The following is a 23646-nucleotide window of genomic DNA, read 5'->3' as shown; positions in this document are numbered from 1 at the left end:
ACACCAGCTTGCGGAAATACATCGTCCATCATCATCTAACAACAATTACAGCTTTGTCAACTTCCCAGCGTTTGTGTTTGCGTAAGTCGTTTTTTTATTATTTCCCTGGCTGCTTTATTAAAATTTAGCTAAATTTTAGAGTCTTGATCGAGTTGATAACTTTATGGAAATTTTTACTTACAGTGTGTATCATGCTCGGCTTACGCGTGTCGTGTATCGCGGGTCTTCCAAGATAGTTGTCCAGAGTGTATGTATGTCTGTGTCCGGGTGATTTTACGTGGGAAATCCAGAGTTTTCGCGTTTTGTCGTTCGGCCATGTTGTATCGTATTTCGGATTGATTTTCATTTTTCTCGTGCTCAAATTTTCAATTTGAAAACATCTTGTTTTTTAGATCTGCGAATTTCGCCGATTTTATATCGCCAGAATTGAAATTATTAATCGATACAAGCTCAAAGTAAATTTGGAAATATTCCTCGTGTTATGAATTTTATATAATCTCGTTTTTCAGTATAAAATTTTCATTTCTGTCATTTTTATATGGAAATAATCTTAAAGCACATAATAATTTATACCGTTGGTTTAATTAATATTTATAAGAGCCGAGACATCAAATATCTCCTTTTTTTGATAATTAACCAGGTACATCATTTTATAAATAACTCAAAGATCAGTCCAAAATTATAGCTTAAATAGAATTTTGTAAAAACTTGTTTTATATTTCTTGCTTTCTTCAAAATTCTAAGAAAACTCTGACAAACCGAGCGAGCGTTAACAAGCAAGGTTGAAAATATGTAGAGAAAAATTCATACGGGTTAATTGTTATTTTCGATATGACAGAATGTTTGTAGATGATCTCAGATACGATGAGTTACTTCGTTTTATTTTCTTAAAATTACATTTTAAAATTTCACGTACGATGTACTGTAGATATATCATTGTGTATGATTCTGTTAGATATTTGTAAATAATCTCGCAACCGATCTCGCCTTCGTATAAAATAGTTCAGTGTAAATTTACATAAAATTACAAATAATAATCTACATGATAAGCCTCGAGCGCAAATACAACATGTACCGACCGTCGCAGTACATAAATTAAAGGTTCAAATATCTATCGATCGAAACGCATACTGTATGGATCTGCAAATATAGACTTAAACAGATTTTCCGACAGAGAGAGGCTTTAATATGCGTTAAAATGCAGGCACACGAGTCCGTAGATGTCAAAGTGTACACTTTTCATGCGTAATTGGTGTACCCTTTGTATATGTTAGGAAGCCTCTACGCGTTAGAACGGAACTGCAGAGCCAAGGGATACATGTGACCCAAACGGGCGCGTAGTGCGAGGACATAATGGGTTACGTAAGTTCAGGCTTGGATATTAATTTTTCACCGCATGGGAATTTGTAACAATAGTTCGAAGATGTCCGTGAAACATGAGAAATCTATTAACTAAAATAATGCATAAAAAATATTGGCATTAGTATAGGGAGTAGCTATGGATTAATTGGTGCTTTAAAAGCTAAACTCAAAATATAATTACAACTATTGCTCTAAAATTATTGGTGGGATAATCATTTCTAAACTTACTCCTTTTTTGCTTACAGGTCTTGCAAGCAAAAAATTTCAACTTGTACGGTGCTGCAGCCATTTCAACTGCAACTGGCACTTGCGTTCATATTGCAGTCTTCTCACTGGTACCTCTAGAGTGTTCACAGTGTGAAGGAATTCAAATTCTTCTTTATTAAACGTGACTTTGCGTGTTGACAGTTAAAATGTCAACATATACCGTAAGATTTTTTTCGTTTTCAATCAACAAACTAACTTCATGTTGTTTGTAATGTAGTCGATATTTTCTTAAACACGTTAAAGTTAATTGAAAAAAATGAAAAAATGTGTATACTTTATCTACGTGTAGTCTTTCTCGCGCTTTTTCAAACTATTTACAATTGCGACGCTCGCTTCAATAACTATCCACAGTTACAATAGATTGCACGATCGCATTTATTAGAGATCGTAGAAAAATGTCTCCGGACTCGGATGATCATAACCGCGTCGACCTTTACAATATGCAGAACGTGAATCTGTCGCTCGGTTAGTATTCAGAGTTTTTATTTTACAATTACTTTTCTACAAATACTTTTTCGTATTAATATTTAATTTAAGGTTAAATTAACTTATGAAGTAACGGAGCAAAACGAATTTTTTTTCTCACTCGGGCGAAATCACGATGATCAATGTCGATTCCTCTTCTTCGCAACTTTCCTTTTTCTTTTATTTTTCAAATACGTGAATTTAGCTGTTGTTCGTATTGACTCGAACACTATCTAATTGTAACCTTTTTGGATTATGGTTTAATTACTATCGACAATGAATGCATATATTGTAAAAAAATACTATTATGCCCTATTATTTAACTCACCTTTCTCTCTGTATATTGAAATTAACGGTTGAAATATAATTTTTATAGAGCCAACTTCAAAACCAAACTCAGATAGCTCTGGAAGCTCTGGAAGAAATAAGATTACCAGTTATTTCTCCAAACGAAACAGAGGATCGACCAAAGTTTTGGCCTTTAAAAATGATAATGTTTTTAATTTTTTTATTATTATTTTTACTCTCTCTCTCTTATAAGATTTTTATGTTTCTTTTCTGGGTTTAAAAGGTAATAATCCCTCACGGAAGATTACCCATTATGAATGTTAATACTTGCCTTGTTAGCAAGATCAATGTCGAAAACTAGAACAATTTATCTGCCTCTGTTATCCACTAGTTGCCCTAAATATTTACCTATTGTCGATTTGGGACATTTCTAAAATGTTCAATGTTTCGTAAACAAATTGTAAACGAAAATCAGTTGCAATAAAAAAAGAAAAAAAACTCGGATAAGTTCAGGAATCTATTTGATCACGAAAAACTAAATAAACAAAAAGTTGTAATGTGGCCATAGCGTTTCATTATAATACAATAACATCTTTGTTCTAAGTTTTGCAACCCTACCGAAAATACTCATATGGAATAGAGCATATGGATGAGAGCGGTCATTGGCTCAGTGGTTAGCGTGCTAGCCTCGGGCCAAGATCCGGCCTGGATCAGAACAAAGTCAGGGGAATTTTACGGGTGTAATCAGTACCTTATCCGGCCCAGACCTTGCCCGGAGGGTAGTGTAAACATAACCTTTCGCGACGTGATTGTAGTGCCATTAGTAGCTCAAAAGTCTGTATGTTTTGATCGAACGGATGCAAGTATGTACTCGCGATCAAATTTCTTTTCAATTCATATTTATAATATAGTATGAATGTTATGAGTAACTATCAAAAATATATCGAATGTTGAATGATTAATATCGTTTTTGTACGGCCAATCTTTCAAAGCGTTAACAATCACAGATGCGCGTTTTTTATTTACACAGACTTCATCGTCACTATCGTTTTAATCAAAATATCATCGAAACTTTCATCAAGACTTGAATCGCTTCCAATAATTTTTTTATGCTTGAATCATTATATTCATAGTTGCCTTCTTCGGAGAAATTTACGTCATTAGTAGGTGTCCAAGAACTTAATTATATTTTATTTTTCAAACGATATATATTCCATTTTTGATATATAATAACGATATATTCTCAAATGACACTGTAAACATGTGACGGTGTTCATAAATAATATAATCATTCTAGCTACATTCATACGATTCAATCGCATAGTGGAATTATTTCTTCATTGAAGTCAAGTAATTCAGCTAATAATTCAGTGTCGTATTGAGTCGACTTCTATTTCTTCATAACAACCTATAAATTATACAATTTTATATATTTCATATGAAAAATACACTTATATAAATATAAGCTCGAGAATTGTACATTATCTGTCGTTGGTGAAATGTCAGTTGATTTGCCAAAGCAATTTTCACTTTCTTGTTCATGTTGGATTTCAGCTAGTGTTTGAAAGTCGATGATATCCTCGTGCACTTTGGTTTGTAGGTAAATTTGATGAGTGAATTTCACAAAACAGCTCAGACTCCTGCTGAATATTAGCTTCTAAATTAAAATTTTTTATAATTTTTTCTTGATCAATTGGGCTGATTGTGTATATTTTTTTACCAATGTTATTATTGGCAGCAGACAAGTCTCCAAACGCTTGCAGTGCAAAATCTTGAATTACATTGACAGCATTCTATTATAAAAAAGAAAAACTACTTAGCTGTTTGATCTTACAGTTGTAATACACAAATATTTTCAAATTTTTGTTCAGTATTAAGTCAATAATTTTGCACAAGAAAAGTTCAAAATGTTCATCAAATAGAAAATACAGTTTTTACTTACATGAATTGGTTTTCTTTTTCTCAATCGACGAATCATACTTTCTGATGCATCTGCAAGCCGGCCTGTTTCTAAAAAAACTTCATAACCACGACCTATTGCGATATGATAAACATACAATTTTTATAAGCACTTATGTGTCCAATGCATTTATTCACGTGCATTTATGGCGTGCTATAATATCGTGGGCTATTAGAGTACAGACGCAACATAACACCGTCATCAGCTAATGGTCCTTGAGGAAGAAAAATTCTTATTTCAAACACTCCATCGTGCCTTGCCACACGTTTCAAATTGCTTGAAGGCCAAGAACCGACTCGCAGAGTCACCCGACGAATCCCTCCGCGACTTGATTATCTATCTGCCAATACATCAACACTTCATCGTTCATTCACATATACAACCACGAAACTCATCAACTCCATACCTTGCCCTTTTTCCCTTCGACCCAATACACCAAATCCTCGATTCCTCTTACTGAACCATTTCCTCTCTCTTGAGAAAACAGAGTGGCTGCAGCGCTGTGTAACTGAGAATCTCACACCCATTCCTCTTCCTCTAACAGGCCTCCTTTCATTAACCGTTTAACCTAAAATTTCAACTGCTTGCTTTGGCTGAGCATTGGGGCTGCCGGGAGGCTTCTGCGTCATCGCTCGTCCGACTGCGGGTCGGCGTTCGTAGTGTGCTCGCGTGCGGGTCACTGCGCACTCATGCTTCTGTTTGTAAATATGTACATATTGTTGTTAGTCCTAATTTAATTGTTATATATAAATCTGTTGTCTTGTTGTATATATATTAAATTGTTGTTGTTGTATCTTGTATTCATCTGCTAAAACTTGCTATTATCATCTTTATGTTAACTTCAATTCTTACTATCTATATCAATCGACCTCGGGGCCGTATAGGGTTTATACCCCACAGTCCCAATAATAAACAAATTAAATAATCAAAATAATCATCCCTATTACTGATATGGTGGATTTTGATCAAGAAACGTTTGACAAAAATGGTTTTGATAAAACTAAGTTGTATAAAGCGTTGTGAAAAGATGAAAAGAATATAGAAGGAATAAAATTAGGTGTTCAAATTGGTGGCATAGCACGTAAGAAGTTCATTTATGTTTATTTTTTTTTCATCTCGACGAGGTTTTCATCTCATACATGTATATCTATTAAAGGTGGTGACAAAGAAGTTCAAGCTTTATCTAAATCGAGAGATCTGTTTCCGGAATTACACGCCAGTGAATTAGAGAGATATTGTGATGAAGAAAGCAGCAGTAGCCAAATTTCAGAATCTATAGAAAAAAATAAAAGGGTATTGTATTTTTTTTATAAAACATAAAATTACAATTAATGAAATTGTTACTCCATTTAAAGAAATAACGCGTGAAGAAGATTGAGGTGGTGAACGAAGCAATGAATAAAAAATTGTTTGAAAAATATAAGAAAGAAAATGGTATCAACAATCGAAAAAGATTGATAGACTCTGATGTATTAATGGATGAGGATGCAGATGAAGATCATTCTATTATTTCGCATACAGCATTCAGTGAGTTGAGCTAATTTAAATGAAGACTTTTTCAATGTTTCATTTTAATTGATATTTCAATATTAAAATGTGTACTACACCAAAAATACTCATATGACTCTGTACTTGTACAGCACATTTATTAATTAAAATTTCATGTTATTAATCTAGATTTGAGTGATTCTGTTAAAATGACTGCATTGAACGATAAAGAGTCTTCAAAGTCATCCGATGCATTGTTTTCACCTGTCACCAAGAAAAGATGTTCTAGGAGATTGAGCTATGACAGTGAATCTAGTGTAGAGGGTACCTTAAAATTTATATAGATTTTTATTGTTATTTATATTGTAATGCTTTTATTTATCTTACAAATAATGTTTGACAGGAATTAAAGCTTATAATAATTCAAGTGTAAGCCCAACGACTGTAGGCAAAAACAGTCAAATTCTAAATCTTACAGCTAAAAATGGAAATCCTACAGCTGCCAGTAAAAATAATGATTCTTTAAGTAAAAATGATTCAGAAAAAAAAACTTATAATAATCCAAGTATGAATTCAACGTTTCGAAAAGAAAATAATTCATTGGCGGATCTTTTAGCTGAAAGGGAAAGTGAACACCCAACAGTTTCAAATCCAAATAAAGACAAAGATAGAAACTTAGGTAAATAAGCTACTGGTAAGCAGGTATTGGTGGTCAATCAAATAATGTTTCTTTCATAGTTCTTATGTAATTCGCTCTTTCTTTAATATGTTTCTAGAAATAGTTCCACCACTAGAGGAGCAAAATGGTATGGATGGAGTACAGCAGACTCGTGAGCATCAAAATATTCTTGACGATCAAGTTCCACGAGGTCAGGAGCCATTTTCCATTGATGGAGATCAGCAGGTTCATCAGGTGCAAAATATTCTTGATGATCAAGTTCCACGAGGTCAGGAGCCATTTGACATTGATGACGAGCAGCAGATTTGTCAGGTTCAAAATATTCTTGGTGATCCAGTTCCACCAGGTCAGGAGCATAATAATTTTGCCAAAGATGCTTATAATGTGGTTTTACCCGAAATTGAACCTGTACTTCGTCCCAGACACAGTTTGTATTTTATTTGCATTATTTACATTAAATTATTCATTGATTTTTCATTAATGATTTTTAACTTTCAGGAATAGAGAACACTTTAGAAGTTGATCTTTCAAATCCTATTCTTGTTTCAGAAGAAGGTGGCATAAATGTTGATCCTGCTGGAAAGAACATTTATGATCTTTTTGAACTGGATGATGTGGAACATGTAAGAAATCTTTATTTTCTCTTCACATAATTATAAAAAAATTAATTAGGTTCCAAATTCTAATATAGAACCTTCTTCTTCACGGGGGGCCTGAAGCCGCGATAGGTTTCATCAAAATGGCCACCAAAACTGATTGCACCACTGTTTAGTCGGTCAATCACAGATGAAAACCCTGTTCGAACCAAAATCCTAGCTGATCCTGTTCAAAAGTTATACGTATTTTTCTATTTTTATCCAAAAACCTCTATTTATACTCCGGACGCTGGCTCGGTTTTCGTAAAAATTTCCGACTCCACGGCATTTTTACACGTTTCTAGGCGTATTTTGATGCGCTGAATCGATTTTTCGAGGTGGATTTTCTCGAATCAGATGCGTTTAAAAGTTATAAGCAAATTAATTGTTTAAACGGCCATATCATGTAAAATATTGAAGATAGATTAAAACAATTGGCGTCTACTTGATCGATTACCTTTTGGAACGTCTTAAAATTTTCGTTTTTTGATGTACTTTCATTTGTATTAAGTTGCTACGTTATTATAATAATTTATCCCATCGAAAAACGCGTATAAACAAATGAAAAGTACGTGACAGTCATTAAATTACGTCTCAAAACAGCTAATAATTGCTTTATAAACAATCATACTGGGATAAAAGCTATACCGAATTGTTGTGTAGGTTATTACCTTTAAAATGAGACGTCGATGAGCTCGATCACACTAATACGAGCCAAGTTACGGGGGTTGAAAGATAAAAAAGGACGTATTTCTAGTAATTTTGCACTAAATATTGCATAACTTTTTTTCTAGTGGACGGATTTTCAATTAATTTAATGGAAATTCTTCGTCTTTTAAAGACAAATAAAATAAAAAAAATTGTTTCGATCTATCTTTACAAGATATGGCCGTTTAAACAATTAATTTGTTTATAACTTTTAAACGCACCTGATTCGAGAAAATCCACCTCGAAAAATCGATTCAGCGCATCAAAATACGCCTAGAAACGTGTAAAAATGCCGTGGAGTCGGAAATTTTTACGAAAACCGAGCCAGCGTCCGGAGTATAAATAGAGGTTTTTGGATAAAAATAGAAAAATACGTATAACTTTTGAACAGGATCAGCTAGAATTTTGGTACGAACGGGGTTTTCATCTGTGATTGACCGACTAAACAGTGGTGCAATCAGTTTTGGTGGCCATTTTGATGAAACCAATCGCGACTTCAGGCCCACCGTGTCTTGCTCATCAATGAAAATGTGCCTTCAAGTTTCATATGCTAGTTTGATAATTTCTGCTACCTGCTATGCGTAGCCAAATCCATGGACGAATCAACTGTCATGGGAAATTCCCAATGATTTTTGGAAAAGTATATAGTCGTACTAGTAGTAGTACTTCCTCTTTTCAACGGAGGATCCCTACTATTTTCAGAGCCTGTCTGTGTGTTGTACGCGCTGAGGCTCTGTTAAAGGTTTTGTATAAATAATAATATAAGATGAGCAAAAAGAAGGTTCGACGATAGTGTCTTTTGAAGAGCGCTATGTCACCAATAGAAAAACTACATTTTTCTAATAGAATAATCTTTCATAAACTGATTTTTTCAGATTCATTTAGGCGAAGGTAAAGCTATGACTCATCAGCTATGGAGATATTTAAAAAGTCATAGAACTCCTTATAATTTGGCTCGAGACCTGGTACAAATTCTTTGGGGCAAAACTGTTTTGATGAACCGCTCCTTTAAACCGTCGAAATTAAAAATTAAAGTCTTGCATGGAAGAAGCCCAAGAAAACAATTGACACCAAGAAAATATAATGTACTGAGAAGTAAGGAAAGCAAAATATTTTATGCACCTTGAAATATTCCTAAATAATTGACAAATTTTATGAACTTTTCAGTGCTGTATGTAGATTTCATCGATGGAAAACCTGCTTATAGAGCCAATAAAAATATATATCTGAAAAACTTGAATAAGCACGTTGGCGATAAAATTAAAGATATACGCAATCAAACTTTCGAGAGAGCTGGAAGAAATAATTAAAGTTTATATATTTAATGTATAAGATCGGTAAACTATTTAAGGAGTTACTTATACTTAAGAGCAAGATAAAAAATGATTGCTTATTCGTTTCTGGGAATGTTGTGTGTAAGCGTTCAAACAATTGTTATTCGCGATTGTGAGATGGGCGAAATATGAAAATATTATTAAGTATTGTGAACGCTTACAATATTAATTTTATTGACAATACTATCGTTTTAATGAAATAAAATACCAAATACTTCAAAAATTCGAATTTTAATTTTTTTTAACCTATATTATTATTCTTCAAATATCTTTTGTAATAATAAAAATAACTTTAAATTTAATGGCAAAACGAACACTCGTATCAAGTATTAACTTAATTAAGAATACAGTCAATAATGATTATATATCGCATTACATATGGTTTTCCACATGGGATCCCCAATCAAACTGCCACATCGTCTCGTATATGGGAATCCACGTAGGAACCCATATTGATTTACATATGGTTATTCATATGTGATAACATATCTTTTTCTATATGTTATTCCATATGAGTATTTTCGGTAGGGTAGGCTCTATTTTCTACAAAATTGTTATTCGAATTTAGAGTTACGTATGTAAATCTTTAGTATAAATGTATGATTAGGATATTACCAATTCTATAACTACATTGGCTTGTAAATAAGATTAGATTTGTAAATTGAAAATGTGAATCTAATCTGAATGTGATATTCTTTTTAAGGGCACCTTACACCTTCAAACTACAAGAAAATGATTTTTTTAAAAGGTACCTTTGATTAGAATTGAAAAACATTTCACTGAAACTTTTTATTTGTACTAAATTGATCTTAAGGGAGCATTCTGGTTTACACCATTGAAAATTATACGATTTTTGCGAATTTATTTGGAAGGATAGATGATATTTAAAGAAAATGATTCAAAGAAAACATCTTAAACAGTAACATGGCCAAATTACCGTCTTAAAATTTACGAAAGATAAAATAATGGGCTTCTTAATTATTAACTGCTAACATTGAAAAAAAAAATTGAAATGGCATCATTTTTTCGAGAATCGAAAGGTTTTTAAAAGGTTGGATGGAGGTTTTGAATTAACAATTGAAAATATTTTCACGATAACTATATAAATTGTTATTAAGTTAATAAGTTTCTTTATTATTTTCATCAATTCAATATAATGTTAACATGTGGATTTCATTATAGTGTGTCTTTACACAATTTTTTTTCTTATCATATAAGGTTTCCTTTATATTATAATGCATATTAACATCAATAAAGTTTTTTTTCTTCATTCCAATGATACCATGTAACTATATTTTCATATTATAAACCTTTAAGCATATCATCGCTCATTATTTTTCTTATTCAATATACAATTTTTATAACTGATTAAAAAAAATGTTTTCTTTCAACGTGTATACAAATCTCAAATGCTGAACGCATTTCTCGTATTATTACCATTAAGCAATATAAGTTGAAAATAAAATTAAAACGAAACAAATAATTGTCACAAGTATAGTTTAATTTAGAATTTTATAATCACAGTTTTTTGTCAAACATATATAGAAATTAATTTTTTATTAAAATTCAATGACTGACAACAGACCACCTTCTTTATTTTTTCCAATTTGCTCAACGTTTCGACTTGCTTTCCGCAAGTCCTTCTCAGTAGCTTAAACAAATTATTTATTGAAGAATATATGACACTCAAGAAATTTTACAAAATTAACAAATTCAATAACTCTTATTCCAGTAACGTACCTTAGTTAGATATATCGCCGTTGCTTACGAGTAAAAACACACATCATCGAAGCGCCGTGAAAAAAAACACACCTCTTTGGAACGCTGCGAAAAAAAACACACCGAATCGAAATTTGTTGCGTTTTTATTCTACTGTGTTTTTTTTCGCGGCATCCAATGAGGTGTGTTTTTTTTCGCGGCATCCAATGAGCTGTGTTTTTTTTTCGCGGCATCCAATGAGCTGTGTTTTTTTTTCTCGGTATCCAATGTGCTGTGTTTTTTTTCACAGCATTCAATGAGCTGTGTTTTTTTTCGGGGCATTTTATCAGTATGTTTTTTTTCGTAGCGTTTTTCACTATGTTTTTACTCGTAAGCAACGGCGATATATCGTCGCCCCAGCGCAGGAAGGTATCTATTTCCAAGCTGTAGCACGAAGGATACTTACTCGCGCGCAGAGGCAAAAAGGTATCTAACTCGAGCGCAGCGGTGAAAAGGTATCTATTTCGAGGGTAGAAGCAAAAAAGTAGCTTTTTCAAACGAAGTGGCAAGAAAGTTTTGACGCGCTGAATTTAGGTTGGCAACGCAGCCGTAAATGATACAATTTTGTTTAAACATTCAACATTGAACATTCAACATTTAATTCAAAGTTATGTAAAGCCGATAACTTCTACTTTCCTCTCAGAACATACAAAGTTCTCCATAAGTGGCAAATTTAGTCGAAATCGCGGTGAGATTGATTTGTTTGCTCGCATTACAAAAGGATGAAAATCATTACACTAGCTCACTTATTTTTTCTCTTTTTTGCTCTAATACAAAACAAAATTTTATCATTTACGGCTGCGTTGCCAACCTAAATTCAGCGCGTCAAAACTTTCTTGCCACTTCGTTTGAATAAACTACTTTTTTGCTTCTACGCTCGAATTAAATACTTTTTTGCCGCTGCGCTTGAGTTAGATACCTTTTGGCCTCTGCGCGCGAGTAAGTATTCTTCTTGCTACAGAATTGGAATAGATACCTTCCTACGCTGGGGCGACGATATATGGCCGGAAAATCATCCAAATCTGTTATTTTGTTCAACGCATCATCACCTTGTTTTTTTAAATACACCATTTCGACAAACCTACGTCTTTTATCATTCATTTCCCTATGCAATATCTGCACACTGTCGAAATCTATTTCATGTCTTACTCCTTCTTCACTGCTTCCAATTTTAACATTTTTTTTTAATGTTCACTACTTAAAGAATTAACTGTAATTGTGATTTGTTTTGGCGTTATTTTCTTTTTCTACTACATATTAAACTCGCATTTTGTATTTGCGTGACACTAAGAAAATTATGGCAAAAGGAGCGCTTTTTTCCTTATAATCAGAATTGACACATGACATTAAATGAAATACACTACTTACGACGCGTATTTCTTGCCAGGTCATTTATAAAATAGATGATTGATAGATCATTACAACATTATCATATTATCATACACTGATTATCACATTATGATGAGGTTTAGATTTTGTTTTCCATCGCTAAGCAAACATTATATAAATCTTCATTCATTAACTTTTCGATGATCTTTTCAAAGTCCTCGACCGTTATCCAGTAGCCTATACGTTCGACTACATACATCATCTCTATAAAGAGATTCAGTGCCCATCCACGGAAAAATCTTCTCGATAGTTTTTCGCAAAGGTGCACGATGCAATCTTCAAAGTAGTTTCTAGGAATTTTCCACAATTTATTCGAATTACAGAACTTGAAGTAATCGATATACTTGAGTCGTTTTTTTGACTCATGGGATTGCAATTGGATTAAGTCGTAGAGCGACAAGTCTGGAATTATCATTATTTTCTTCACCTCGGTAGCAAATTCCTCGTCTTCATAAATCGATTTGTCAAGATCCGTCGACTTGGCGAATAATCCATGATTGGCAAACAATGTCATGATCGTGAGGACGACTTCTTGGGCGACTTTTTGGGTCACTTCGTATCCTCTTTCATCGAGACGATCGATGACGGCCAATAGACCAGATGCTAGTATCAATTTAGAATGCCTAAAACGATCAAAGAAGCGGTCGGCTTCTAATTTTTCAGTGAACTGATCCACACTGGGAAAGACAAACTTAGACAGATCAGCGCCATTATCCAGGAGTACGTTAATCGTATCCAGTAAGAAGCTCGCCACGGCCCATTCCAACGGTGTCAAGCCGAATTTATTATCTCGGGCATCTACCTGCACCATTCGATTGACTTCTTTGCAGGTCTCAAAGAATATTTTTAATAAATCAGCATCGTCGTCGTATCTATTGCAAATAACATGCAACGGTGTGAATCCGTTACAGTCGGCTAAGTTTGGATCTGCTCCAGCCGTCAGCAGCGCTCGAATGATTCGAGGTTTCTTGCCGTGGGCCAGAGCATAGTGTAGCGGAGTTTGGCTCGACTTATTGTCCACGGCATCCACCTGCACCGGTCGATTCTCGACGATGCTGAACTTGAGCAACATCATCACCAAATCGTCGTCGTCGTCGATTCTCATGCAACTAAAGTGCAGAGGAGTCAATCCGTTCGCATTGAACAAGTTAAGGCTTGCGCCTCTTTTCAGTAGTAATTGGACCATCTTCGTGCATCTTCTGGCCACAGCTAAATGCAAAGGTGTGTTACCTGATTTATCTTTGGCGTCGGTAAACAACGGCTCATGTCGCGGGTCGTCAATGATCTTGAAGAACTTCTCCGCCATGCTATCGTCGTCATCATCGTCATCACTCTCAATGCACATTAGGTGTAAAAGAGTCGATCCCTCGTCGTCAGCCAAATTGGGATTAGCCCCATACTTCAGCAAAGATTCGGCCACCTCGTAGCGTTTGTTGGCCAAGGCCAAGTGAAGCGGCGAGTTGCCTGTTTCTAACCAGATGAGATTTGGGTCCTGGCCGAACTCGAGGAATTTTACGACGACCTCGACACAGCCAGGCTCGAAGCAGGCTATGTGGAAATGCGACAGTCCCGACTCGTTAGTGTAATTCAAGTCAACCCTGTCGTAAATTTTAAAAAGATTACGAACCACGATATCCTCGTGCTGAAATAAACTTTTGAAGGCTCGATGCAGGGGCGTGGTGCGACACAGCGACGGCGGCTTGCCGTCTTCGTCAATTTTCGGCTCATCCTTGTACCCGCTTCGGACCACGAAATCGATGAATCGTTCTCCCTGACAATAACTTTTGTCTTCAAACATGTGCGACGATAGCATGTATCTTATAGATTGAAAGAGAAGACACTCAATTTCTTCGGGACAAAAAATATCCCGAAGGTTAGGAAGTTGGCCCTTCCAATCACTGATCAGATAGTCAAATTGATCGAAAAGCTCCAATCGATCCTCATCGATCTCTAAATTGAAATTTTTCCGTAAACTCGTCAAATTTTCCAAGCTCGACATCGTTGTGGGCACTCGCGCACAAACACACTCGTACTTTTACTATATAAAAAACTTTCAATTTGTTTCCCCAAGGACTAACCGATTCGGTGACGTCGTAACTAGAACAATAACTCCCAGAATTCATATAAAAATTGTATTGTACTTTTTTTCCCTCCCCCCTCCGACCTTGAATCTGCGACGCTGCGCAGCTATAGTGACAGTAGGAGCTCTACCACCACACGAGTCTCACGAGACACACGCAATAAAGCTCCAGTTAAACTTAACATCGTGAAGGATTTCGGTCACCCTCTCCGCCTCTCGTCAACCGAGGCTTCAAGAACCTCCAAGACCGAACCGTGGTCCTTAAATCTTCTCAGTGGTGATTCCCTTCGTTCTCTCATCTTCTGCGACGCGGCACCCGTCTTAGGGCGCTTCTACATATGATTTTCATCTGAGTTTCGGGCTCCATACGGACGGATCGGACGGATAGTGCCAACTTCAAATAATAAATATTCCTTCTATTATATTTTAACCTCATAATAGAATAAAATACAATAGAAGGAATATTTATTATTCGAAGTTGGTACTGTCCGTCCGATGCATCCGAGACGAAGATCTTATGTAGAAGCGCCGTTAGCGACGGTGTCCTCCGCCGCGTCGCTTCGCATCGCAGCTCCGTCCCGATCGTCGCGCGCAGTGGCGCCAAGCAGGCAACGGCTGCAGCGGTATCAACTTCTATTTTTGTGCTTTGTATCGAGTGTCGTCGCCTCGTTTCTACAGTGCACTTGACAATAAATCAGGATTGATAAAATTTTATGCTCGCTGACATTTGAAAGTGCTAAAAGAAATATTTAAAGAAGACTATACAAAAAACTCTTAAGTTTTAAGAATTTAAATACATAGTGAAATATTGTTTTCTTTTTAATAAGATTAATTTTCTTAATTTAAAATTGTGCGCAATAAAGACATGCGAGTTTCAGAGTGACCCCACGCCCCACGCGTTAAGTAAATTTTTAAAAAAGAAAAGAAAAAGTCAATCGAGCTCTTCAGGTTCTCCGCTCTTCAGGTTCTCCACTCTTCTATCTCTTTCTTTTTCTACCTCTCTCTCTCTCTCTCTCTCTCTCTCTCTCTCTCTCTCTCTCTCTCTCTGTCTTGTGGGGCTCACGCTTCTGGAATGATCTACCTGCCGCCCTCGCCAACATCCAAAGCACTCCTGCATTTAAGATGTACATATTATAACATTATTCGATGCTTTGTTCTATGCTCCAATATTTTGTTTTTGTATCTTCAACTGTTGAAAAATGTATAATTAATTTTTTATCAATCAATCTCTGTAAGTTTGTTAGCACGCACATTTTCTTGCTCTCCAAGTTTCTCGCTTTTTGTAACGCATCGAAAGTCCCATTCATTACAGCTATGACTGCACCGGTACCGTTGTTTTACCATTCTGTACCATTCCTTATCATACTACATTATCGCATAATCTACCTTACCATAATTATCATAGGTTTTACTCTTTTATTAATAATATTAAAATTAATAATAAATACATAACAATAAAATTAATCGACGCTAAATAAAACAAGCTATCAAAAAATATAAAAATAAAACCACAAACATTTATATTAATAATTAAATTTGGAATTTAAAGATCACCATGTGCATTCACATGGCGAACTTTTATTTTATTTAAATAATAAACAAAACAATTATAACACCTAGCGATGTTTTATTAGGATACATGTATTCTTATGTTAAATAGGTACAAACCTTAAATCATAAGTTATAATATACAAATTGATTGTATTAGTTATGCATGACTCGGTATAACCTTGAAACTACCGAGTCATCATACAACATATGCCACTATTTCTATGAACATTTACAACTATGTTACAGCCTAAAATATTAATCAAATCATTTTTACCCGAGTTATCCTAATCTGACTAACTACTATTTATCGTAAAGGTCCTTCAGCACCTTTATTACGATAAAATTTTTGTCTACTCGTTACAAAGGTCCTTCAGCACTTTTGTAACAAAGCCTATTAAATATTGTAGAGGTCCTTCAGTACTTCTACAATAACATCTACTTTCATCTATTGCCAAGGTCCCTCAGTACTTTTGCAATAAATTCTTTTCTTTCGTCAAGGTCCTTCAGCACCTTTATGTTAAGGTCTCTGCCCAATAATTACAAAGGTCTTTCAGCACCGTTGTAATAAAACCGCCACTTGTTATAGAGGTTCCTCAGTATTTCTACAATAAGGGGATTACATTAACTAAACTCACTTCAAACAATGGGACTTTGAGCTATTAGGGTGAAACCTAGGCTCTAAAGGCGATCGTATATAATTAATTGGACCTAAGGTCACACGTGCATAAAAAATTTTTTTCTTTTTTCTTTTCACATCTTTTGCATTTTTCTTTCACACCTCATCAACATGACATCATGGGTGACGAGAAAGATCAGCAAAACTCTTCTATTTTGACATACGACGGTGGTGATGCTGTTGAGATTGAAAGGCATCTCATGGCTAAACTTTCAGTCTACGAAAATCAACAACCCTTCAGGCTGAATTACAAGCCATGCGAGAGACAAAACCCGTCATTGTGACACCACTCACACAGCAGTTAGTCCCTGATGCCACAACAACGGCAGCGTCCGTCAGCAGCAATGACACCCGGACGATTTCGTCTGCTACTGACATTTCCAGCACAGTGACTGGTATCTCTTCTCCAAATAGCACAACTGCAACGACTTTCGCACCTTTTATAAATGGTGCAGCCACAGTGACGGCAAACTCTTTCATGTAGGGTCCATACCAGTCCCCACGAGTTCTGTCTCGTCTGCTAATACCTCGGCTTTCGGGACTGTAGCTCACGCTGAACACGGCTTTAACGGGTTCTTTACGGAACCCGTATCCGTAGCATGAATAGTTTTAATTTATCAACAAAAGGTACAATTTCTTGACGTAAGTGATGAATGAGATTCAACTGTTTCAAAGTTGAAAACAAGACTTTGCATGCTGTTATCATGATATTTGAGTATGTACTTTAACTAATTATTTCATAATAGCTTGTAAAATTTTAGATCAATAGCATGAATAGTTTTCCTTTTGCATCAAAAGGTACAATTTCTTGACGTCAAGGTAAAAAATAAGATTTTTCTATTTTAAAGTGTAGATCTTATCTTAATGAATTTTAAACTTCGACTCTTTGGAGTAAGCCATCGTCGGTTGGTATACGCACCTGGGGCATAATGTAGTCATAACATCTCAACTTTCGTGGAGAAAGTCGTCGCTGGGTCGATTTTGTACCCAGTAGGCCACCCGGGTACATGAAATAGCGAAAACAATTCGACTTTTTCAGGGAATATCGTCGCCGGGTCGATAATCATACTTGGTACACCGAGTCGGCCACCAGGGTGGGCGAAGTAGCAAAAACAGTTCGACTTCCTCGGAGAAAGTCGTCGCCAGGTCGATATTCATATCGGGTGCACCGATTAGGCCACCTTTTCCGCATCCTAGCAGACATTGATTTCGATAGATTTGTGCCTCCTTTATTCCAAGCAATGTATTCATCACATTAGATATAGAGAAAAAATTTTGACCGGTTTAGTTGACAGAGAATCGGCCATATATACATAAAGTATTGTATAGAATTTAAGTATAGTATTAAAAAATTTCTTTTATTAATAAAGAGGATTCACCGTATATGCAATTGAATCATAAAGTTTGTCTGCACTGTCAAAAAATAGTACGAAAGTTCAACACCATTTAATTCAAACGCGCTGCTCCATTTCTAGTCTATAATATCGTCGTATTTCGCCAGAGACTATAACCCTTCTAAGCGGCGTGCTCACGTCTGCTATTTGTTGTTAGTTCGGGCTACAAGTATAACGATACATCGAAAGAAGACGCAGCGTACGTATATAATCATCCAGCGCACGCGAACGCGCAATCACAATCATGCGTAGCTCCGTGGCAACGGAGCGGACGACGAGGCAGCGGCGCCGATCGGCCAGCAGAGAATCGGACCAGGGCTACGTGGAGGGCGTCAGCGGGCCCGTGGTGACCGCCCGCCGCATGCGGGCCTGCGCCATGTACGAGCTCGTGCGAGTCGGCCACTCGCGCATGCTCGGCGAGGTGATCAGGCTGGAGGGTGACCGGGCCACCGTCCAGGTCTACGAGGACACCTCGGGCCTGGCCGCGGGCGATCCCGTCGAGCGCACCGGCCGGCCCCTCGCGGTCGAGCTCGCGCCCGGTCTGCTCGGCTCGATCTTCGACGGCATTCAGCGGCCGCTGCGCGACGTTCACCTCGCCACGGGCTCGATCTACATGGGCCGCGGCCTGGACCTGCCCGCGGTGTCGCGCACGGCCTACTGGGAGTTCTGCCCGCTGCCGCGGCTCAAGCGCGGCCAGCCGCTCACCGGGGGCGATCTCGTCGGCCTCGTCTACGAGAACAAGCTGCTCAAGCATCGGATCATGGTGGCGCCCGACACCTGCGGCCGGGTATAATAATACAGCTCGATCCACGTGTATCTTATATATGTAGCGATTTTTAACGCGACCACGATCGGACGCGCTCAGTTGAAGTACCTGGCGCCCGCCGGCTCGTACACCGTCGACGAGGTCATTCTCCAGCTCGAGTACGAGGACCGGACGATCGACCAGTCGATGCTGCAGATCTGGCCGGTGCGCCGGGCCCGGCCCTACGCCGACAAGATGAGGCCGCGTCGGCCCATCGTCACGGGCCAGCGAGTCCTCGACGGCCTGTTCCCCTGCGCCCAGGGCGCCACCTGCGCCCTGCCCGGCGCCTTCGGCTGCGGCAAGACGGGCCTGTCACAGGCCCTGGCCAAGTACTCCAACAGCGACGTGGTCGTGTACGTGGGCTGCGGCGAGCGCGGCAACGAGATGGCCGAGCTGCTGCGCGACTTTCCCAAGCTCCGGGTGGAGGTGCAGGACGGGGGGGCCAGCAGCAGCGAGTCGATCATGAAGCGCAGCGTCCTCGTGGCGAACGCCTCGAACATGCCGGTGGCGGCGCGCGAGGCCAGCATCTACACGGGCTGCAGCATCGCCGAGTACTTTCGCGATCAGGGCCAGAACGTGGCGCTGCTGGCGGACTCGACGTCGCGCTGGGCCGAGGCGCTGCGCGAGATCAGCGGCCGCCTCGGCGAGATGCCCGCCGACCAGGGCTACCCGGCCTACCTCAATGCGCGCCTGGCCAACTTTTACGAGCGCGCGGGACGCGTGCGCTGCCGCGGCAGCCCGAGGCGCGAGGGATCCGTGAGCATCGTCGGCGTGGTGTCGCCGCCCGGCGGCGACATGGCCGATCCCGTGACCAGCGCCACCCTCGGCGTCGTCCAGACCTACTGGGCCCTCGACAAGAAGCTCGCCGAGAGGAAGCACTTCCCGGCCATCAACTGGAGCCTCAGCTACAGCAAGAGCATCGAGCCGCTGAGTGAGCGAGAGCCGTGTTACGTCGATTTCCCGCAACGAGTATATATTGCATCGTCGTTTCGTTGCTTTCAGCTCACTACTACGAGGCGAATTTCCCCGAGTTCGCCGAGCTGAGGCGGAAGATCCTCGAGATGCTGCAGCGGGAGCACGAGCTCGAGAGGCTCACCCAGATAATCGGCCCCACCTCGCTGTCCGAGCCGGAGAAACTGCTGCTGGCCGTGGCGCGCATGCTCAGCGAGGACTTCCTCCAGCAGAACGCCCAGTCGAGCCAGGATCGCTTCTGTCCCTTCTACAAGACTCTGGGCATGATGCGGAACTTGGTGCTATTTTACGAGCTCGGGCTGCGCGCGATCGAGACGAGGCAGGGCCACGACAACGACGACGACGAGCCCGCGATGACCTGGGCCCGCATCAGGACCAAGCTGGCCGACACGATCGATCGCCTCGCCATCATGAAGTATCTGTGCCCGGTGCACGACGGCGAGCGCGTCATCGTCGAGGAGCTGCGCGAGCTCGCTCGCGCCATCGAGAAGGCTTTCGAAGATATTTAGTTGCCGATCGGCTTTCGTAATGTGTAAGTTCATTCATCGCTTTATGTTACATTCATCTGGGATTTAGATTAATTTTCATTTGTGTTTAGACGAGAGATCGTTCAAGGAAGTTTACCGATTTTTTCTCATTAAATAGCCATGCACCTTATTTATGAAACGTGACCTATATTTATTAAAATGCCATGCAATTCGCAATAGCAGATATTTTAGCCTTACAGCTACTATAAAAAATCGGATATAATGAAAAACTGTAGCGAACTCAAAATATTCATGTGGTAAATTTTTTTTCACTTGAAAACTGTGATATTGAACTTGAAAAATTAAAGCTGGATTCACTGCTCTTAAAAATCAAAAAGATGAGCAATATTCATCTAACTCTCATGAGATAGAAAGATTTTAAATATCGCGCGTATTCTTTTGAATAATATAATAACATTTGCATGATAATGAGCTGAGCCTGAAAAAATCGTACGGATCAGATTTGTTAACGGACAGTGAAGACGTTCATTAGACATTTTTGAAAAATAAACTTGCGATCATTCCGTACTGAACTAACTTTTGAAAATTGGAATTGTTTCGAGTTCAGTTTGTTTGTTTTGTTTGTACATGCCTTGACAACCAAACAAATGGCTCAAATATTTTTACCATCGCACAGCTGTATACAAGCTTAACTTGATAATGTACATTGTATTTTAACGATTAAAATTTAAATCTATCTATATTTTAAGTTTTTAATTGTTTTTTGGAGTACGTTATAAAGGAAAATTTTAATTTTCTATTTTAAGAAATGCAACAAAAAATCGCTGCCGACGTGAAAACGTCAAAAGAACGGAATGAACGAAAAGAAAAAGAAACGATAAAGTCGATCGATGAATCGGGTGTAATTAATTTAATTTTAATATTCTGAATTCAATGTTCATGATTTTTAAAATAATTTCGTGTCTTGTTAGTTTCATTTTAAAAAAGCTCCATTTAGCGACGATCCGGAGGCTGTGCAAGAGCGAGAAAATTGTGATTATTCGATAAAAATTTCAGCAGAATCCGGCGAAGGTTCATTCACCTTAAACCTTAATCCCTTAAAATGTACTTTTTTCCAGAAAAGTTTACGAAACTTTTATTCGACTTTTTTAGCTCCACGAAAAGTGCGTGTGTACGCTGATGGAATATACGATTTGTTTCATCAAGGCCATGCCCGGCAGCTGATGCAGGCCAAAAACCGATTTTCTAACGTACATCTAATCGTAGGAGGTAAGTAAAAAAAAAGTGATTGTGTAAAATTGCTTTTTGAAATATGCTTTAAAATTCCCAATTCCCAAGTTTGCAACGACGAGTTGACGCACTCCAAAAAAGGCCGGACCGTAATGACGGATGCGGAGAGGTACGAGGCGGTAAGGCACTGCCGATACGTGGACGAAGTCGTTCGCAGTGCTCCCTGGATCCTTAATGATGAGTTTATAAAAAAACACAAGGTACAAATCACCAGACTCAACGAATTGACTCAAGCCACACACGATTTATACTTGAATCATACCTGAGGGTTACTTTACAGATTGACTTCGTGGCCCACGACGATGTCTACGAGACCGAAGGACAAGTCGATTTTTATGCAAAGCTAAAGGACAAGGGAATGTTTCTCGAAACGCAGAGAACGCCGGGCGTTTCTACTTCGGATATCGTTAAAAGAATAATAAAAAACTACGACTTATACGTCCGAAGAAATTTGGCCAGAGGATACAGCGCGAAAGATTTGAATCTATCGCTGATGCACGTGAGTTTCGATGATTGCTCCCTGTTTCAGTTTAATTTTCAATCGTTATTGCTTGAATAATGTATACTTTTTTTTTTTAAACACCCAGAGAGCATCGTTCATCGCACAAGACGTTTTTTATTGGCTAACCAAGGATATATTGATGGTTTTACTTATAATCGTAGCAATTGTTTTGTATGCGTCATATACTACCTTTCTTTAGGTATCCGTTTTATTTTTAACAGTTTTGTAAAACAGATTTCATTTTAACGTATACCCTTCCTATAGATCTTTAGTTTTTATGTTTGTTATAAACAAATAAACGTGTTTTTTTATAACAAAAAATACAATCCGAGCTTTGTTTGTTTTCGTTATTGTCACTCATATTTTTACACAAATGTCACTGTGTTTTCCGTTTCTTCATTTCAACTTGCAGCCGACAATTTGATTGTCATATAAGCTTCAAAGCAAACCAGTAAGTTTCATGACAATCATAACATGACAGTGACACGCTCGCTACGGGTAAATAACTAGCAGACAAAAAAGCCCAGTCTGCGGCCGTCTGCACATGTGAGAAGAACTGAGGTGGGATTGTAACCTCTCGAATTAAATAACAATACTTCAAAACATCGCTTGTATTTTTTTTGAAAGTAAATAAATTTGGCACGATGGAAGTAGCCGTGGATGACATTGTTATGCCAGGGGATAAATTAAAACCAATTGAAAAAGTCGGTAGTAAAAAGAAAGTCATTCTTGGACCCGGTTTGCGAACGGATGGCGAGGATGTTTATACTACCAAAGCCGGAATATTAAAAAAAAGACTTGCAATTTATTATGTGGATTGTCATCAAAAGAGGTGCGTACATGAATTCGAACATACTCATAGAAATTGAGTATTTTACATCTCAACTGTGTTTTAAGTGTATTTTTCTTTTATTTACTTGTTCAGGTATATACCAAGTCAAGGTGAGAATGTTGTGGGTGTTGTAACTCAAAAAGCAGGTGATTTATATAAAGTGGATATTGGAGCCAGCGAACCAGCTGTACTGTCGTATCTGGCATTTGAAGGATCTAGCAAGAGAAATCGACCTGATGTACAAGTTGGCGATATTGTTTATGCTAAGTTAGCTGTGGCCGGTAAATATATGGAATCAGAATTAGTTTGCGTTGATTCATTTGGTAAAAAAGGAAAGCTTGGCATTTTGAGCCCAGAAGGAATGATGTTTTCTTGTTCATTAAATCTTGTCAGAAAAGTTTTAAAACCAGACTATCCTCTGTTGAAATTACTATCAGAAGAATTAAAATATGAAGTAGCTGTCGGAATGAATGGAAAAATTTGGATAAAATCTAAAAACAGTGTTCAAGATACAATTGCAATTGCAAATGCCATACTTGCATCTGAATACACAATTCCGAGTGAATATCCATCCTTGCGAAATAGTATAATGCAGGCATTAACTGTTTTAAGATAAAAAAGTAACTCTTATTTTTTGTATATACAGTTAGATGTAAATAAGAATATTTATAATTATGACTGGATCTTTATTTATTGTACCAATATTTGTAACAAGATTTTTCA

General features: G+C 37.9%; 3 protein-coding genes across 3 annotated transcripts; all 3 read left to right on the top strand.

The window, feature by feature from the left end:
- Window positions 1–18278: 18278 nt before the first annotated feature.
- LOC106655616 (V-type proton ATPase catalytic subunit A-like) lies at window positions 18279–20320 on the top strand. The gene is made up of 3 exons (XM_014376108.1): window positions 18279–18821; window positions 18900–19770; window positions 19842–20320. The coding sequence occupies exons 1-3, from the start codon at window positions 18279–18281 to the stop codon at window positions 20318–20320; spliced, it is 1893 nt and encodes a 630-aa protein (XP_014231594.1).
- A 787-nt stretch (window positions 20321–21107) lies between these two features.
- Window positions 21108–22290, top strand: LOC106655615 (putative choline-phosphate cytidylyltransferase). The gene is made up of 6 exons (XM_014376107.1): window positions 21108–21200; window positions 21271–21370; window positions 21452–21568; window positions 21638–21789; window positions 21870–22088; window positions 22177–22290. The coding sequence occupies exons 1-6, from the start codon at window positions 21108–21110 to the stop codon at window positions 22288–22290; spliced, it is 795 nt and encodes a 264-aa protein (XP_014231593.1).
- A 338-nt stretch (window positions 22291–22628) lies between these two features.
- On the top strand, window positions 22629–23580 carry LOC106655639 (exosome complex component RRP40). The gene is made up of 2 exons (XM_014376137.2): window positions 22629–22923; window positions 23017–23580. Exons 1-2 carry the CDS (start codon window positions 22736–22738, stop codon window positions 23537–23539), a joined length of 711 nt encoding a protein of 236 aa, XP_014231623.1. The 5' UTR covers window positions 22629–22735; the 3' UTR covers window positions 23540–23580.
- The last annotated feature ends 66 nt before the right edge of the window (window positions 23581–23646 follow it).

This window comes from Trichogramma pretiosum, unplaced genomic scaffold, assembly GCF_000599845.2.
Source record: "Trichogramma pretiosum strain Unisexual culture from Peru unplaced genomic scaffold, Tpre_2.0 scaffold10, whole genome shotgun sequence".
Lineage (NCBI taxonomy): Eukaryota > Metazoa > Arthropoda > Insecta > Hymenoptera > Trichogrammatidae > Trichogramma > Trichogramma pretiosum.
This window is presented reverse-complemented; position numbering and strand designations above follow the sequence as displayed.

Excerpts from the sequence above, each read along its gene's own strand:
- LOC106655615 (XM_014376107.1), top strand. The coding sequence starts at position 21,108 with ATGCAACAAAAAATCGCTGCCGACGTGAAAACGTCAAAAGAACGGAAT. Across the intron at positions 21,569-21,637 it reads CGTACATCTAATCGTAGGAG|TTTGCAACGACGAGTTGACG; the intron begins GTAAGTAAAAAA and ends CCAATTCCCAAG. Across the intron at positions 22,089-22,176 it reads TGAATCTATCGCTGATGCAC|AGAGCATCGTTCATCGCACA; the intron begins GTGAGTTTCGAT and ends TTAAACACCCAG.
- LOC106655639 (XM_014376137.2), top strand. The coding sequence starts at position 22,736 with ATGGAAGTAGCCGTGGATGACATTGTTATGCCAGGGGATAAATTAAAA. Across the intron at positions 22,924-23,016 it reads GTGGATTGTCATCAAAAGAG|GTATATACCAAGTCAAGGTG; the intron begins GTGCGTACATGA and ends TTACTTGTTCAG.
- LOC106655616 (XM_014376108.1), top strand. The coding sequence starts at position 18,279 with ATGCGTAGCTCCGTGGCAACGGAGCGGACGACGAGGCAGCGGCGCCGA. Across the intron at positions 18,822-18,899 it reads CGCCCGACACCTGCGGCCGG|TTGAAGTACCTGGCGCCCGC; the intron begins GTATAATAATAC and ends GGACGCGCTCAG. Across the intron at positions 19,771-19,841 it reads CAAGAGCATCGAGCCGCTGA|CTCACTACTACGAGGCGAAT; the intron begins GTGAGCGAGAGC and ends CGTTGCTTTCAG.